At 42.0% G+C, this 18,754-nt stretch overlaps 1 protein-coding gene across 1 annotated transcript in view; it reads left to right on the top strand.

The window, feature by feature from the left end:
- Positions 1 to 5,280: 5,280 nt before the first annotated feature.
- The window catches only part of LOC125446358 (zinc finger protein 271-like), a 62,837-nt gene continuing 49,363 nt past the window's right edge, over positions 5,281 to 18,754 (top strand). Inside the window, exons 1-2 of the mRNA XM_059639646.1 lie at positions 5,281 to 9,391; positions 14,832 to 16,115. Of these exons, the coding sequence (XP_059495629.1) occupies positions 15,165 to 16,115 (951 nt within the window). The 5' untranslated portion in view covers positions 5,281 to 9,391; positions 14,832 to 15,164. The remainder of the gene's footprint in view (positions 9,392 to 14,831; positions 16,116 to 18,754) is intronic.

The following is an 18,754-nucleotide window of genomic DNA, read 5'->3' as shown; positions in this document are numbered from 1 at the left end:
GATACAGAATTTATAAGCAGAAGCTCAAAGCGTCATAGAACTAATGCAAATGAGTTGAGTAAACCTAAGATGGCTACTAAATCAGTAATCAGTTAGAAAGGATTGATAAGAAAATTCTAGAACTTCTTTAAAGTCACTGCCCTGAGATAACTAAAGGTTTTATCACTTCCTTCAGTACGCCAGAGGTGACACCCCAGGTCAGACAATGCATTTTGGGTGTGAGGCCTTGTTTAGAATCTGGCTGTTTATTAATTTGGAGTCAGATTGATTTTATTTCCAAAGTAGGAATTTCTAAAATGCCACGTTGTGTACAAATTGTGTGTTTTTTGAACAAAATAGAATGTATCTATAATTACAAATCTGCAAGTGAAAATTCACCCCATAAATTTATATGTGTGTGGCGGCGGTGGGGGAGAGACAGCGTGTGTGTGTGTGTGTGTGTGTGTGTGTGTGTGTGTGAGTGTGGGAGAGAGAGAGAGAGTGTGTGTGTGAGAGGGAGAGGGTCTGTGTGAGTGCATTTGTGTGAGAGAGTGTGTGTATGTGTGAGAATCTATAGCGTGGTGGGGTCACCTGTGGTATGACATGAACCCAGTATCCCAATTGAAGCCATCCTCATGGGCTATCAGCTTCTACTCGGTGACGCAGCATTGTTAAGTATCCTGAAGTCTGCCTTGGAGGACATTTACCTGAAGATCCGATGCCACATCTCCTTGACCCCGGAAGTGTTTCCCCAGTGGGAGGGAACATTTCTGTCAGACAATTGTTACACAGTGTCCATTCATCTATTTTAGTAGCATCTGCATGGTTTCACTGATACGCCATGTGCCTCATGGCATCCTTGCCTGCAACACGAAGTAGACAACATTGAGTCATATGGGTATCTGCCATGCACATGGTGGGCGGTGTTCCCCCGTGTGATAGTAGTATCCATGTCAAAAATCTGACATGTCTTGCAGATGTTGCCATGACTGGGTTGTATGGTGTTGTGGTCGATGTTGTCCTGAAGGCTGGGTTGTTTGCTGTGAACAATGGTCTGTTTAAGGCTTAGCAATTGTTTGAAGGCAAGAACTGCAGCTGTAGAAAAGATCTTGGTGAGGTGCTCATCGTCATCGATGATGTGTTGAAGGCTGTGAAGAACATGGTGTAGTTTCTCCACTCCCGGGAAGTACTGGACAATGAGGGGTACCCAATCAGTCATATCTGATGTCTGTTTTCTGAGGTGGTCATTATGGTTCTTCACTGTCAGAACTAGTGATCAATGAGTTGGGCATCATATCTCATTCATGTGATGGCATCCTTCAGGTCTCTGTTTCATTCCTCCTCTTCATCTGAACAGATTCTGTGTATGCGTAGGGCTTGTCTGCAGGGGATGGCTTTTCTAATATGTTAGGGTAGAAGCTAGACAGGTGCAGCATCACGAGGTTATCCATAGTTTTGGGATAGAATGAGGTACTGTGGTGTTCGTCATTGATAGAGATGCGTATGTCTAAGAACATTCCTGATTCTAAAGAGTAGTCCATGGTAAGTCTGATGGTGGGATGAAACTTGTTGATATCATTAAGTAATTGTTTCAGTCATTCCTTGCCGTTAGTCCAAAGGAAGAAAATGTTGTCAATGTGCCTGGTGTATAGCATTGGTCAGAGATCCTGGGCAGCAACAAAGTCTTGTTCAAACTTGTGCATAAAAATATTGGCATATTGAGGTGCAAATCTGGATTTCATGGCTGTTTTGTGTGTCTGAATGAAGAACTGACTGTCGAACGTGAAGACATTGTGGTCAAGTATGAAGCAGATAAGTTGAGGATGGTGTCGAGAAACTGATAATTGTTGATACTGAATACTGAGGCTGTTGCAGCGATGCCATTGTTTTGGGGTATGCTGGTGTAGAGTACTGAAATGTCCATTGTGTCAAAGAATGTTCCTCGTTCAATTGGCTAGTGGTTGCTGAGTTTGTGTCAGAAATCTGTGGTGTTGCAACAAAACCTGGGGGTTCCCTCAACATAGCCAGAGAGGTTCTTGCCTGATATGATAGGACTTCCAAGTGCGTTGGCTTTGTGTATCCTCAGAAGGCAGTAGAAGTCCCCTAAGCAAGAAGTACATGGGATGAGAGCGCGTAAGATACTCTGAAGGACTGGATCAAAAGTCTTGATCAGTCTGTTGAGTTCTTTGGTTGGATCGGCAGGTAGTCGTCTGTCGTGTTCTTGGTTGTTCAGTTGTCTATATGCTTCCTTGCAGTAGGCCATTCCATTCTGTATGACGATGACTCCTCCTTGTCTGCTGGTTTGATGACAATGTTGCAAATGATCTTGAGAGCATAGATGGCATCACATTGTGCTTGGGTGATGTTTTGAGCTACCTCGTGAGAGCAGCAGAAGAATTTGGCATTTACACATTCGCTGATGGCTTGAGCATTCATGTCAAGCCCGGAGCAACAACCTCCAGAGGGGCAGTGACTTGAAAGAAATTCTGGAATTTGCATATTAATCGCTTCTAACTGATTAAAGATTTAACAGCCATTTTATGTTTGTTCAACACTTTCACATCAGTTCCATGACCTTTGATTTTTTGTTAATAAATTCTGTGTCTGATGGCACCACTTTCACTGACACCTGAAGAAGGAGTGTGATTCTGAAAGTTTGTGTCTTCAATTAAACCTGTTGGACTATAACCTGGTGTTGTGTGATTTTTGACCTTGTCCACACCAGTTCAACACCGGCACCTCCACATTCAGTTAGAGAAGTTAGGGATGGGCAATAAATGCTCTCCTAGCCAATAATTTCTACAACCTGTTAATGAATAACAAAAAAAGTAGTTTTTGTAATGAAACGGCTCTACCACACTTGGATACTGAACATCACTGTGGATATTTTGAATTACAACTTGTATTAAAGCTACTCCTTCATTCAGCATCTCCTTATTTGGTTTTCACTTGCTACAAATTGTGAAGCAGCTCTAGAAACAGAGGGGCAGAAAGTGGGCAGAATTACTCGGCTCTCCAATCAACGTCTCTCACAGCCTGTCAAGAACAGAAATACATTGAAATTCCAACCACAGTCAACGTGCAAATTAATCTATTTCATCATTATATGTGTTGTGCTGAAATTGGAAGTGCGCACCAGGAAATCCAGTGACAAGAACCCAGGCCAATTTTTTAAAGCACTCAACTCTGTCTCCCCTCCTTTGCACTCCCGTACCCACCTCTTTCACCCCACTACACCCTTCACTCCCTTATTAATGCTGAAACTCCTGCCCTCGTTTTAGCTCCCATCTCATTTTAGATTGGAGATCGAAGGTGCAATGCTTCATTGTATGGTCCTCAGATCGTTTCTCTCCCTTATGCAGTTTGTGCTTGCCAGTTCTTTCCAACTGATTTTGTTTTGTCCATTGGTGAGTGGCATTTCTTTCTGAGGTTAAGGTTATACATCTCATGTTGTCAAGTTTGAAAACCTCCAAGGAAGAATGCTGAACCAACACTAGGAATTTGTGACAAACTTTGCTTTTATTCCTGCATGATATGTGGGTGTTGCTTCCCATCCTGAGTTGCCCTTGAACTGAGTGGCTCATTCAGGCATTTCATAGGGTGATTAAGAGGAAACCCAATTGTCGTGTGTCTGGAGCCACATGTCAGCTGGACCAGGTCAGGTGGCAGATTTCCTTCCCTAAAAAACATTAATGAAGAATTTATGTCAAACAAAATTGGCTGCCTGGCTGCAATTAGGCTTTTTTTTAAATTACAAATTTTCTTGAACTTTCACCATCTACCGATGTGTGGGATTGAAAGCCCGTGTCTCAGAACGTTAACTCCAGACTACTGGTCCAGACATTATCACCTCACCACTGCCTCTGGCACGACTGAAGAAACTGTACGTGAGGTTTTATTCAGGCAAGACAATGACAAGTTTAAATCTCCACCCGATCTACTGCTTAACATCACCTTCATTTTGCCTATCAGCTTCCCAAACTGCCGGAAACTCATATTGCGCCCTAAAAATTTGGATTGGCTGTGAGAGGCATCAATCACAAAGCCCCATTCTGCCCATCCTCTCCTCTTCCTCTTCTAGAACTGGTTCACTTCCCGTAGGGCCTGAAAAATCAAGTGAGATGGTGAGTGAAGGAGTAGCCTTTATTCAAATTGTATCCCATAATATCCACACCAATCTTCAGGCAGTCTGACTGTCCTGTGGGTAATCAGGGGTGGAAATGTCCCTTATGCTTGTGAGAAGATCCAGCTGAGAGAGCTGTTTACTCAGTGCTTTGTACTGAACTGTTAGACTGGAGCTGTGTGTTGGATATTGAGTGTGTTTATTGGAAGCATTTCCCTTCTGATTTCCAGGCTGAGTCTTGTCGATGGCTCATTCCTGAATATGAGAAGCTGGGGTGTCATTTTCTGGGAGGTGCAATTTCTGAGGATTTGTCCTGTTTCCAGTTGTTGAGTTCTGTGTGTATATGTGTGTGGTGGGGGTCGTCTGTCTGCCTGTATGCGTGCGTTCATGCATGTCACATCGTCCAGTCGTATAATTGAGAATTGTAAACCTTCTCTCGACCCCTCCAATGCCAGCACGTCGTTCCTTAGATTCGGAGCCCAAACCTACTCGTACTGCTCCAAATGCGGTCTGACCAGAACTTTATAGAGTTTCATTCTAATACTGTCGAAATGAATGCTAACAATGCATTTGCCTTCCTAACTACTAAGTGGGCCGTTGTGGCAGGCACGACTTATGTAAGAATTACTCATGAAGTTTGATTTTTGAGCAATTCCCATTTCACTGGACTGTCCACGAATATCTGTGTCTTTCTGACAGTCATCTGGGTAGTTATCTAGCAATTGTTAGGCTGCTGAAAAGTTGATCTAATACCAGGGTAACTAAGTAAATGACTATCCTAATGTCTCCTGCACTCCTATCCTACCCTAGCCCAGCTAAGCCCCCAGCCATCCAAAAACGACTGACCTGATTAACTACCCCCCCCCCAACAAAACTTTCCAGGCACTCCCCTAGCCACCAAACTCCTAGCTAAACTGATCTAGATAACCCTCCTGGCTGGATCCCTGACCCAATCATGCATGGTACTCTTAACCACCTCATTCACTGATCCACAAAACCTTCTGCTTCTCCGACAGTGCCTTCCAAACCTGTGATGTCTACCATTAAGGACAAGGCAGATACACGGGAACAACACCTGCAAGTTCCCTTCTAAGTAAGGCACCATCCTTACTTGGAAATATATCATTACAGCTTATCGATACAGTGCGGAGCTGCAGGAAACCAGCAGGTCAGGCAACATCAGAGGAGTAGGAGAGTCGACGTTTCGGGCCTAGACCCTTCTTCATTCCTTCACTGGTGCTAACTCAAAATCCTGGAACTGTCTTCCTATCGGCACTCTGAGTGTTCCTACACTCTGCAGTGCATAGGAAGTGTGCAGAAGACCGCAGCATTTCAAGGGGACAGCTCACCAGCAACTTCTCAAGAGTACTTCAACATAAGCAAATCAATGGTGGCCCAGTCAGCAAAGTCTATGCCCCATGAATGAATTTTAAAAAGCCGCACCCACTTTCCCACCTCAGTCACCAATCTCACCCACTTATCAACTTTCCCAAGTAGCTATCTGTTCATTATATAAGACCAGAAGATAGAGGAACAGAATAAGGCTATTTGGCCCATCAAGTCTGCTCTGCCATGTTTTTCAACCTCATTCTCCTGTCTTCTCCTGAAATTCTTAAACCCCTTACCAATCAAGAATCTCTGTCTTAAATACACTCTGACTTTGCCTTTACAACCTTCTGCAGCGATGAGTTCCACAGATTCTCCACCCTCTGGCTGAAGAAATTCCTCCTTGCATCAGTTCTGAAGGGTTGTCCCTTCACTCTGAAGCTGTGTCCGCCCTCTCCTCCCAGTTGAAACATCTTCTCCACATCCACTCTATACAGGCTTCTCAGTATTCTGTAGGTTTCAACCAGATCCCCCGCTAATTCTTCTAAATTCTATCAAGTACAGACCCACAGTTCGCAACTGCTTCTCATATGACAAGCCCTTCATCCCTGGGATCATACTTGTAAATCCCCTCCAAAGCCAGCACATCATTCCTTAACCTAAAACTGCTCATACTCTTCCAAATGCAGTCTGACCAGAACCTTATAGTGTTCCAGTGGAACAGCTCTACTGTTTTATTCTAGCCCTCTTGAAATGAATACTAACAATGCATTTGCTTCCTAACTGCTAACTGAACCTGCATGTTAACCTTAAGAGAATCTTGATCTAGGACTCCCAAGTCCCTTATAGCTTCAGATTTCCAAAACCTGTACCTGTTTAGAAAATAGTTTACACTTCTAATTTTCTAACCAAATCACATAACCTCGCAGTCACCCATGTTGTATTCTGTCTGCCACTTTGCCCACTCTCCTAGCCTATGCAAATCCTTCTGCAGCCTCCCTGTTTTTCTGTGTCCCTCCACCTATCTATGTGTCATCTGCAAACTTGGTAACAATGCTCTCAGTTCTTTTGTCTGTTTCATTAATGTATAACATGAATAGTAGTGGTCCCAATAGCGACCCCTGTGGAACACCACTTATCACTGGCTACCATCCCGAAATGAAACCCTTTATCCCTACTTCCTGCTTTCTGCCATTCAGCCAATCCTCTATCCATGCCAGTAGCTTTTCCCTAACACCATGGACTCTAATCTGAATTTGTGGCCTCCTGTACAGCATCTTGTTAAAGGCCTTTTGAAAATCCAAATAGATCATGTCCACTGGCTCAGTGTTGTTTAATTCAATTGTTACCTCCTCAAAGAATTTTAACAGATTTGTCAGGCATGACCTCCCTTTGATAAAGTCTTGCTAACCGTGCCCTATTTTACTAAGTACTTCCAGGTACTCATTCTCAATAATAGACTCTAAAATCTTACTAACGACCAATGTCAAGCTGACCAGCCTACAGTTTCCAGTCTTCTGCCTCCTTCCCTTCTTAAACAGGGGTGTTACATTAATAATTTTACGGTCCTCTGGGATCCTCTCTGACTCCAGTGATTCCTCTACAATTTCCTCAGCTAACTTCTTCAGAACTCTGGGTTGTAGTCCATCTGGTCTGGGTGATTTATCCACCTTCAGACCTTTCACCCTCCCCCCACGCCTTCTCCTTCGTGATTGCCACTATCCTCACCTCCACCCCCTGACTCTTTTAAAGTTCTGGAATGCTGCTGGTGTCTTCCGCTGTGAAAACTGATGTAAGATACCTATACGGTTCCTCCATCATTTCTTTGTTCACCATTACTACTTCTGCAGCCTCATTTTCCAGCAGTCCAAAGTCCACTCTTGCTTATGTCTTACCTTTTGAATATATAAAAAAAGCTCGTGCAATCTTCTTTTATATTTTTGGCTAGCTTACTCTCATATATCATCTTCTCCCATTTATCGCATTTTCAGTTATCCTCTGCCGATTTTAAAGGCTTCCCAATCCTCTAGCTTCCCACCCACCTTCACCACATCATATACTTTATCTTTTGCTTTTATGCTGTCCTTCACTTCCCTTGTCAGCGTCCCCCTAGTATGTTTCTTCATCCTTTGGATGAACTTCTGCTGTGCCTCCTACATTACCCACAGAAACTCCTGCCATTGCTGCTCCACCATCTTTCCTGCCAGATTCTACTTCCAGTCAGCTCTGAACAGCTCCTCCCTCATGTCTTTACTCATTTGTGATACTTTTACAACTGATTCCAGCTTCTCTCAAACAACAAGGTGAACTCTATCATATTATGGCTGTAGTCCCCCAGGGTTTCCTTCGCCTTCAGCTCCCTAATCATATCTGTCTAACAACACGTCACTAAATCTAGAATTGCCTGTTCCCCAGTGGGCTGTTCACAAGCAACTCCAAAAAAAATCTCAGACATTCTATGAATTCCTTTTCTTGAGATCAATTACCAATCTGATTTTCCCAGTCTGTCTGTGTTGACATCACTCATCATTATTGTAGTAGGGCCTTTCTTATGTGCCTTTTCTATTTCCTGATTTCTTTCCTTCTCCACTGCTGCTAGGAAGCCCAAAAATAACTTCCATCAGGATTTTCTGAAGAAGGGTCCCAACCCAAAACATCAGCTTTCCTGTTCCTTTGATGCTGCCTGGCCTGCTGTGTTCCTTCAGCTCCACACTTTGTTATCCCATCAGGAGTTTTTCCGTTTTTCCTTTTCCTTTTTTCCTTTGCAGTTCATCAACTCTACCCAGACAGATTCCATACCTTCCGACTGTGTATCACTTCTTGCTATCGATTTAATTTCTTACAAACAAGGCAATCTCACTCCCTCTGCCCATCTGCCTGTCTTTTTGATAGGACATGTATCTTTGGTTGTTTAGTTCCCAGCCCTGATCACCTTTCAGCCATGCTTCTGTGATACCCACATTACACCTGCCAATTTCAATCTGCTGGTTCATTGACCTTGTTTTGTGTACTGTGTGCATTTAAGTACAGTACCTCAGCTCTTTGTTGACTGCCCCTGTTCTTTTAGTTACCCCCTTACCTGCTGCACCTGAAGTTAGATTCCTGACTCTTCCCATACTCTCTCTCTCCTATTATTTGTTCCAGAAATGTTAATAGCCTCTACTGGGCCATCACCCTCTTTAAATTTTCCCATAATTTTCCATACAACTGAACCCACACCTCCACTATTTAATTGAAAACCATAGCTCTAGTTCATGTGATTTGCCAGGACTCTTGTCCCAGCACGATTCAGTGCAGTCCACCCTATCAGAACAGCTCCCTCCTTCACCAGTTCTGATGCCAATGACCCATGAATTCAAAGCTGTTTGTCCCACAACAATCTTTGAGCCGCAGCACTTACCTGTAATCTTATTTAGCCTGTGACAATTTGCTTGTAGTTCAGACAGTAATCCAGATTATCACCTTTTTGATTCTGCCTTTTAATTTAGCCCCCAGCTGTTCATATTCCCTCAACTGAAGCACTTTCCTCTTTCTATTTTATCATTGGTACCCACATGGACCATGACAACTGGATCTTTCCCCGCCCACTCCAAGTTTCCTGACAGCCCAGTTGAGATATCCCAAAACTGAGTACGCAGCAGTTAACACAGCCTCCAGAACTGTTGATGCTGTCCACAAACATCAGTATTTATTCTCTTGATTATACTGTCTCCAATTATGAATACATTTCTGTTTTCCTCCCCTTCTTGAATGGCTCCCTGTACCAGGGAGCTATGGTTAGTTTGCTACAGCCCACATCCACAAAAGGAACAACAATCTCAAATCTTTTAGATAAGCTCAAGGGGTGAAGCTCTTCAGCAGTACCTTTTGGATGCCTCTACCTGCCTCCTGTCCCTGACCACTGACCAAATTAGTGCAATTTAATCTAAGGAGTGTGACTGTCTCCTGAAACACAACATCCAGGTAACTCTTTCCCCCACCTACTCTCAGCCAGAGTTCCTGAAGCAATCAATATCTTGAACCACATTGGAGTCCACCAGCTCCCACATCGTGCAGTTACAACATGTTGTCTGGCCCAGCATTTCTATTTTAATTCCTTAGTTCTTAATTTGATTATTCAAATTTTGTACTGGTCTTTTAATTTCTAACCTGTAAATATTTCCTCCTATTGACCTTCTGTCTGAAAGTAATCTAAAAGAGATAGCTATTAATTTGACTATCACCAACCAAAGAACTTACTGTTTACCCGTAATGTCATTCTTTTGTTCTGGGCCTCTGATCCTGGGCTTCAATTTATCTTCTCAAAAAAAACCTTACAAAGTCCAGGGGTTCTGCTATATCGCAATACTTGTGTTCCAGCGCAACATCACATGATAGGAAATCTTGCTGTAGCAATAATGGGGTCTATGGGAAAAGTGGGGTCGGGGCAGACCACCAAAAAATATCACTCAAAATCATTTAAAAGTCACTCAGAAATATTACACAAAGGACAAAGTGAGCTCACAAAATGAGAGGAGGAAAGTTTAAGGGAGATATGCGTGGAAAGTTCTTTACACAGAGGGTGGTGGGTGCCTGAAACACATTGCCAGTGGAGATGGTAGACGCAGACACGTTAGCGTCTTTTAAGATATACTTGGATAGATACATGGATGGGCAGGAAGCAAATGGACATAGACCGTTAGAAAGTAGCTGACAGGTTAGATAGAGGATCTTGATCGGCGCAGGCTTGGAGGGCTGAAGGGTGTTCCTGTGCTGTAATTTTCTTTGTTCTTTGACACAACAATTATATTTTCCAAAATTCTTCCTCACCTGTGTAGCTTCATTCTTATAACTACAGTTATAATTACAGTTTATCAGAGAAGTGATGCTGCAAAGAGGCAATACATTCATGAATCTGACATAGTATTTGCAATGAAGTGACAGCTGGGCTTCCTCTCTGATGAAGGGTCTAGGCCCGAAACATCAGCTTTTGTGCTCCTAAGATGCTGCTTGGCCTGCTGTGTTCATCCAGCCTCACACTTTGTTATCTTGGATTCTCCAGCATCTGCAGTTCCCATCATCTCTGGGCTTTAGATAGAGTTCTGTCACTGGAAATGCCAGCAGTGGTCAGTACTGCCTCTGGCGAATGCATGACAGTGCGAGCATGATTCAAAAGAGATGAACAATGCAAAATTGTGCAAGATAGAGCTCACAGCCAGCAACCCTCCATGAAACTTCCCCAAAATTGACACATGGGAATTTTACTAAAAATTGCCATCGATTTAAATGCAGATCTGACCTGACATTCCTTCGGCACAGACTTCTGGATAGATTTTCAAATAGGTGAAGCAAAGGAATCTGACCTTCCTTTCCTATGTAGCCCATTGGCATTGAAGTTAATTGCAGGATTAAAATGCATTTAAACCTGAGTAACATTGTATTCAAAATCGTGCTGGAAAAGAACATTTCGTAACAGACAACATTTGATATAAATGATTTACACAAACAAGTTCAATAGTTCTTACAAATGTAACAAAATCTAGGCAAAAATACTACACACAAAGGTGCATACTTCAACAGCACTCATTATTTTAAACTATATTTCATTTTTTACTTATACTGTTAATTTAGCATTTAAATAATGCTGATGCAGTTAGTGTGTTCAGCATAACTCTTTAATGTAAGACTCCACATATTTTTCTAATAAGGCAGTTGTTCTCTCGATGATATATTTGAGGTTTATGGCATACAATCCAATCACATTTTTCACATGAACTCATTATGACTTAGTGTGAACATTTACACCGTCTGCAATGATCAAAAGAAAGAAATTTTCCTTTGACAAAGCCTGTGATGTCGATACATGGTTGATGGAATTGCATTACAGCCAACACAATGCTTTACAAACAGCATTCCCCTGTTCATCAATCACATTATAGCCAAATCGCAATGCCTGAATATGTTATAACACCACACACCACCACCAACCCCCACCCCCAGTGTAAGCCAAAAATGGTTAACAAAAAGCACCTCATTCCCCAAACTGTGTAATCACTCTGGATGTGATCTCTCCTTCTTGACTGCACAAAGCTTCCTGACACATTCAGACTAAACTTTTAAACATAACATGTGACAGCAAGTGAGTAAAAGGGATTGTGGTTTATGGACCAATCCACTTCCCAGTACTCTGTTTAGCTTTCTGCATGAGGCAGTTCTTCAGGGTCCTGTGTCACAAGTACTTTTGGCATGCGGTCCCTGTTGTAATGTATCAAATGCGGCAGCCACTATGTGCACAGCAAGCTCCCACAAACCACTGCTTTTTGGGGATGTTGATCAAAAGATTAATGTCAGCCTGCAGACCATGATTAATTTCCTGATTCTTCTTCAAAATTGTGACAATACTCTCACGTTTCTTAGAGCAGAAAGGGCCTTGGTTTAACATTTCATCTGAAAAATGGGACCTGGGACAGTTCAGTACTTCCTTGATGATGCACTGTATTGTCACTTTCTTTACTCACATCCTGGAGAGGACCTTGATGACATAACTTGCTGACTCAGAGATGAAAGTATTACCTGTTGAGCAAAGGTGTTCTACAACCCTTTAAGATCTCTGCTCCCCTGCGATTTTATTCACCATTGATGACAGAGCCTTCAGCCCCCTAAGCCCTAAGATCTGAAATACCCTCACTAAACCTCCATACCTCTCTGCACTTCTTTAAGACATTTCTTCAAATGTTCCTCCCAGATCAAGCTTTTGGCAATCTGTCCTCATAATCGCCTTATGTTGCTTGCTGTCAAACATAGTCTGACAATATAATTTGAAGCATTTAGGGATATTTTACAATGATAAAGGTGCTATAGAAATCCAAGTTGTTCCTGGTGGAATATGGGGGACATTGAGGTCTGAAGTACTTGTTTCGATATATGAATATCTATAAACTGAGTTCCCATCAAATCAACATTAATTAAATGAAGATTCAAAGCAATTTTTGCAAGTCCTCGATTGTGGAGATTTGATCTTTACATGTATTGTTTAACAGATCAGTGTGGAAAAATAATGAGTCCGAGATTAAGAGATAAAAAGGTGTAGAGCTGGGTGAAGACAGCAGGTCAAGCAGCATCAGAGGAGCAGGAAAACTGACATTTCAGGCCTAGACCCTTCTTCAGAAATCAGAAATTTCGGAAACTTCAGATTCTCCAGCATCTGCAGTTCCTACTGTCTCGAGTTCAAGATTGATGTTGATGACACAACAAATGGTTTTAATCAAGCAGAAAGCTCTTAGTCAAAAACCTAACTTCAGCACAAATGCTTCTGGGATCTGATTGATCTCTCAATCTAGACTTCAAGATAATGTGACAGTGAGCTCCATAAAGCTCCATTAATCTTTTTGTAATCAACCAGGAGCCTGTCATCAACCAAACACTGACATTGGCTCACATAAGAATAATATTTTCACAGATTAGCAAAAAGAAATTGGGAAATGAGCTTGGAGGGTCTTGGACAAAGGTGAGATGGAAGGTGTTGGGAAGGAATTCCAGCGATTAAGGCCATGGCAGTTGAAGATACAACCAACAATAATGAAATGATTTAAATTGGGAAATGTTTAAGAAGCCAAAATTAAAGAGTATAGAGATCTCAAGATGTTCTAGAGTTAGAGGAAATTACAAAGTTATGCAGAGTGAAGCCATGAAAGGGATTTGAAAACAAGAATGTGAATTTTAAAAGCAAGGCATTGCTTGACCAAGAGTAGTATAAATCAGCAAGCATGACCGTTATGAGTGAATCATACTGGGTGTGAGTCAGGAAATAGGCAGCAGATTTAGAAAAACTTTGGATAGTATCATACTCTCTGAAAGATGAGGCTGTGATAGAGTCATAGAGACATACAGCATGGAAACAGACCTTTCAGCCCAACTTGTCCATGCTGTCCAGATTTCCTAAACTGAACAAGTCCCACTTGCCTGCATTTGGCCTGTTAATTCTCTAAACCTTTACAGTCCTTGTCCAAAGGTCTTATAAATGCTGTAATTGTACTCACCTCTACGACTTCCATATACACACCACCCTCTGAGTGAAACAGTTGCTCCTCAGGTCCCTTTTAAATCTTTTTCCTTTAACCTTCAAGCAATGCCCTCTAATTTTGGACTCCCCTAACCTGGGGAAATGCCTTGGCTATTCACCTTATCTGTGCCTGTCATGATTTTATAAATGGCTACCCCTCAGCCTCCTGCGTTCCAGGAGAAAAAAAGTCCCAGCATATCCAGCCTCTCCTTATAACTCAAACCCTTCAGTCTCATTAACATGCTTGTAAATCTTCCTTGCACTCTTTCAAGTTTAATAACATCTTTCCTATATCATGGTGAACAGAACTGTATGCAGTACCCCAAATCTGGCCTTACCAATGTTTTGTACAGCTGTAATACAACATCCCAAGTTACAGATACAATGCCGTTCTTCTTTCTCACTTGACTGTCAGACATCTAACGCCAATCTTCTGCACTCAATCTTCTGACTAATGAAGGCAAACAGTGCCAAACATCTTCTTCACTACCTTGTCTACCTGTGACACCAGTCTCAAGGAACTATGTACCAGCTCTTGATCCACAACACTCCCCATTAACTGTGTAAGTTGTGTCTTGGTTTGTCTTACCAAAATACAGCTCCTCGCATTTATCTAAATTAAGCTTGGTCTGCCTATCCTTTGGCCACTGGCCAAGCTGATCAAGATCCCATTGTACTCTTAGATAACCTTTTTCACTATCCACTGGACCACCAATTTTTGTGTCATGTGGCATTTGCACATGTAGCAATTTTGATGGTGATAGGCACAGTTTCAATTTAAGATTCCAGGTTGAGCCTCACCCAGTGCAAGTGGACATTCCCGTGCTCCCTGAGGACCATATTGTATATCATTTCGAGGGTAAAATTGTATAATTACTAGCAAGGTTTAGTGCCAGATTCTTCCTTTTTCTGCCAGTTACCTCCACTGTTGAAGCTGGATTGAAGTACAGATTTTGCTATTGTTTGTTGGTCCCTTCGTAAGTTATATATCTCAGGAACAAATTAACAGATTTAAGCACAGGACATGGACCAAGAAAGCACTGATTTGCCTTCAACAAAGATGTAGATCCAGATCTTTAAAAAAGACTTTTTTCACAGCTTTATAGTTAAAAATATTATTTGCTGTAACAATACTGAGATGGTGAAAAACGCTGATTGTAAATTTTATTGGCGTGTATTATAGGATAAAAATCTGGCGTTAGATGTCTGACAGTCAAGTGAGAAAGAAGAACGGCATTGTATCTGATTTCCTCCACACAGGGGAATATCAGACTAGCACTTAATGTGGAACACTCTCTAACTGAGGAGCAAGTATAGAAGAGAACATTGGAAGAAATCATGTTTTATTTTTCTGTCTTGCAGAAGGATTGCACCATACTATACAAGAGAATGCAGAAAGGACAGACACCACAGATAGATCCTCACTCACCCATGAACAACTGTACAACAGTGGGAAGTCCCTTCACAGCATTGGCGAACACAGAGAAGGTTGGGCAGTGAAACCATCATCTGGAAATCGGTCAGCTGTGGGTGATCGATCAGGGTGATACTGGGAAGAAGTGTAGTGGTTCCTAGTGTGGTGAGAGCTTCAGTCATTCATCAAAATGTATGAACTACTGACTCATGAAAGAGTCAGTTGAGAGGCAATTCAAGTGTCAAGTTCATTAGATCCCAGACTAACACAAGGACAGCCAGATGGAAGAGAAACAATTCAAGCAGGAGGTATGTGACCAAGACTTCACACAGTCATCAACACTGATAGATCATCAAAGCACTCACACTGGGGAGAAGTTGTTCATTTGTGAGGTCTGTCAGAAAGCATTTCCCCGATCCTGCGATCTTCTGAAACATCAAAGGATCCACACAGGAGAAAAACCATTCAAGTGTGAGGTGTGCGACCAGGCCTTCACACTATCATCAACACTTGTGAATCATCGACGCATTCACACTGGGGAGAAGCCATTCAAGTGTGAGGTGTGCAGCGAGGGTTTTGCACAGGCATCAACCCTTTTGTATCACAGACGCATTCACACAGGGGAGAAGCCATTCACGTGTGAAGTCTGCAACAAATCATTCTCACACTCATCTTCCTTCCGAAAACACCAGCGCATTCACACAGGGGAGAGGCCATTTAAGTGTGAGATATGCGACAAAGCATTCACCAGCTCAACATCATTCCTGATGCACCAAAGGAACCACACAGCAGAGAAACCCTTCAAGTGTGAGGATTGTGACATGGCTTTCACGCAATCCTCTGATCTCCTGAGGCACCAGAGGGTCCACACAGGGGAGAAACCCTTCAAGTGTGAGATGTGTGACAAGGCTTTCACACGTTCAGCAACACTTGTGAGACACCGACGCATGCACACTGGGGAGAAACCATTCACATGTGAGGTTTGTGAGATGGCTTTCACCCAATCCTCTGAACTCCTGATGCATCAAAGGATTCACACTGGACAGAAACCCTTCAAGTGTGATCTGTGTGACCAAGCTTTCACACGGTCAGCAACACTTGTGAATCACCGACGCATTCACACTGGGGAGAAGCCATTCAGGTGTGAGCTGTGCAACCAAGCCTTTGCACGGTCATCAACACTTGTGAATCACCGACGTGTTCACACTGGAGCAAAGTTATTTGTCTGTGAGGTGTGTAATGAGGGTTTTACACAATCATTGGCACTAGTCAGTCATCAGCGCAATCACACAGGAGAAAGTATTCCAATGTGAGTTGTGTCCTCTGAGCCATTGGTATCTTTGTGCACAGTAACATATTCACACAAGTGGAAACTGTTCATTTCTAAGCCATACCACAAAACTTTATAAAAACATCATATCTCATGCTCCATCACAGAATCCACATGTGAGTAAGTCTGTAAGTATGAGGTTTGCAATAAGACATTTGTTTTTAACCCTCCTGATGTGCAATGTTTGTGAAACAGTATTCACCCACTTCTTCAATCTGACAAAGCACCAGTTAATCCGCACCAATGAAAAATCATTCAAGTCTTACTAGACCTTGCCACAGGAAAGTTTTGTAAGAAAAATCATGTTCAATAATTAATCTGCAGTCTCAATACATGTAATGATTAAGTAATCAATGTATTTGAGTCAACCTAATGTTCTATATGTTTTGATTGTAATCAGCGTCACTGTTTCTACGATGACTGCACCTGTTGTCTGTGAAGATGCAACTGCAACCTGACAAGTGAAATCTCCTACATGACACAAACCTACGTGCTATGACTTATGCATTTTAATTTATTGGTATAGCCGTTGCTGTGAACTCAATCAACGTTGAATGGACCACAGAGTGCAGCCATAAACCTCTCAGCAATGTCCATTTATCAGTCATACTCAAGATGCAGAGGGATGTTGAAAATGTCCCTTTGTGTGAGAAAGCAGCTGTGAATTTCGAAGTTTTCAGTTCTGCATCCTGAATTACATCAGTCTTTTAATGTAGCATTAACTTGTAATGCCTAAAAGAAAAACACTTACTTTCCTTCAAATTATATAATAGCTGTGGTTCTGGAAGCTTACAAATGAAGTATTTAAGTAATTAGCATTGTGCAATTTTTGCTCTAGTTACTTATAAACATGTGGCAGTTTTTGTCAGTGAATCTTCTGACATCCTTACACACTGTAACTCTGCACTGACTTCTGCATGCTATGTATAACTTTTATGTATGAAATAAGTTGGTGGCTTTTCTATGAGTCTTAAAGCTGTGTGTGTTGTTGTAACTTTTGTTAAATTTCATTAAACCGTGACAAGTAGTATCAGTTGCTGTTGAACCCTACGTCAGTGAAACAGTACTTTAGGCCAGAACTCTATTAAAGGCTTATCTCAATGAGAATTGTAAAGGATCTGCAGGATTAAGACTTTTGCATCAATTAAACATTCAATTAAACATGAGGGGCGGCACGGTGGCTCAGTGCTTAGCACTGCAGTCTTACAGCGCCAGGGACCCAAGTTCGATTCCAGCCTCGGCTAACTGTCTGTGGGGTGTTTGCACATTCTCCCCGTGTCTGTGTGGGTTTCCTCTGGGTGCTCCGGTTTCCTCCCACAGTCCAAAGATGTGCAGGCTAGGTGGATCGGCCATGCTAAATTGCCCGTTGTATTCAGGGGCATGTGGGTTATAGGGGGGTGGGGTTGGGTCTGGGTGGGATGCACCCACACTGTAGGGAATCTAATCTAATCATTGAAAAATTCTGACAATGAGCATAGAGTCTATGATTAGCACCAGAAAGCACCAGCTCCCCCTTATCACAAAAAATGTTCAAGGAGACGATCATAAGATGTCTCATTTTTTGGGTAGAAAGATTGAATTAAAGAATAAATACATTGTAATGAGAGGAACAACTTGTGACTGGCATCGGAGGGAAATAGTCGGCACTAAACAGGCAGTGACATCAGTAGTGGCTCTTTGCTTCATAAATGTATCAGAGACTGATCAAACACTGCCTGACCCGATCAGAGACTGGTCACACATTGTTTAAACACCAGTCTTAATAATCGTCAGGCAATGCATTAAAAGCCAGTGGCTTTCTGTTGTAAAGATGCAGAGATTGAATTTGAGAACTCATACAGACTGGAAATTGTACACAGCTTTGAACAGGTGGTGTAATGACATGAGGGAGAAACATTTCAACTGACTCCCAAGGCTTAATCAAGTAGCAAGGCCTGTGCTAAGCCACAAAAGTCACAGTCTAACTTAAACTATTAACCTTTGTACTGAATAAATATTTCCTGAATTTATGAAATGGTAGATTATCTCATTATCTGCATCATCAAAGTCTTAAAAGGATAAATTAAGTGAATAAAGACTCAGAACTAGTGTTATAATGCCTAAAACGAACAGGTTTTTGCAGTGCATCAACATATTCACACAGGAAACACTATTGGTTTAAGTTCCATGATAAAGCCTTCACTCAGTTTTCAGATCTGGAACATCAGTGAACCTAAACAGGAGACAAAACCTAACATTCTGTTGATTGCTCACTCTTTCCATCTCACCACAGACTGATTTTTCCAGATGAACATGGAGCCAGGTTGACAGCGGCTGCTACGCTGAGAGTTATCTGTGTTGTCTTCACACAAGAGTATTGTTCCAAATCACTATCTCTCCCACCATCAGTCCAATAATTTCAAGGTCAATTTAATCTTTAATCTGATCATTATACATATTTAAGCTTCTGTGTAAACTCAGCATCCTTTTAGTGCAGCGTCAGGTACAAGTCACTCACCGACTCTCATTCTGACCAAAAAGACAATCAATTACTCTGTGGTT

This window comes from Stegostoma tigrinum, chromosome 34, assembly GCF_030684315.1.
Source record: "Stegostoma tigrinum isolate sSteTig4 chromosome 34, sSteTig4.hap1, whole genome shotgun sequence".
NCBI classification, from domain to species: domain Eukaryota; kingdom Metazoa; phylum Chordata; class Chondrichthyes; order Orectolobiformes; family Stegostomatidae; genus Stegostoma; species Stegostoma tigrinum.
This window is presented reverse-complemented; position numbering and strand designations above follow the sequence as displayed.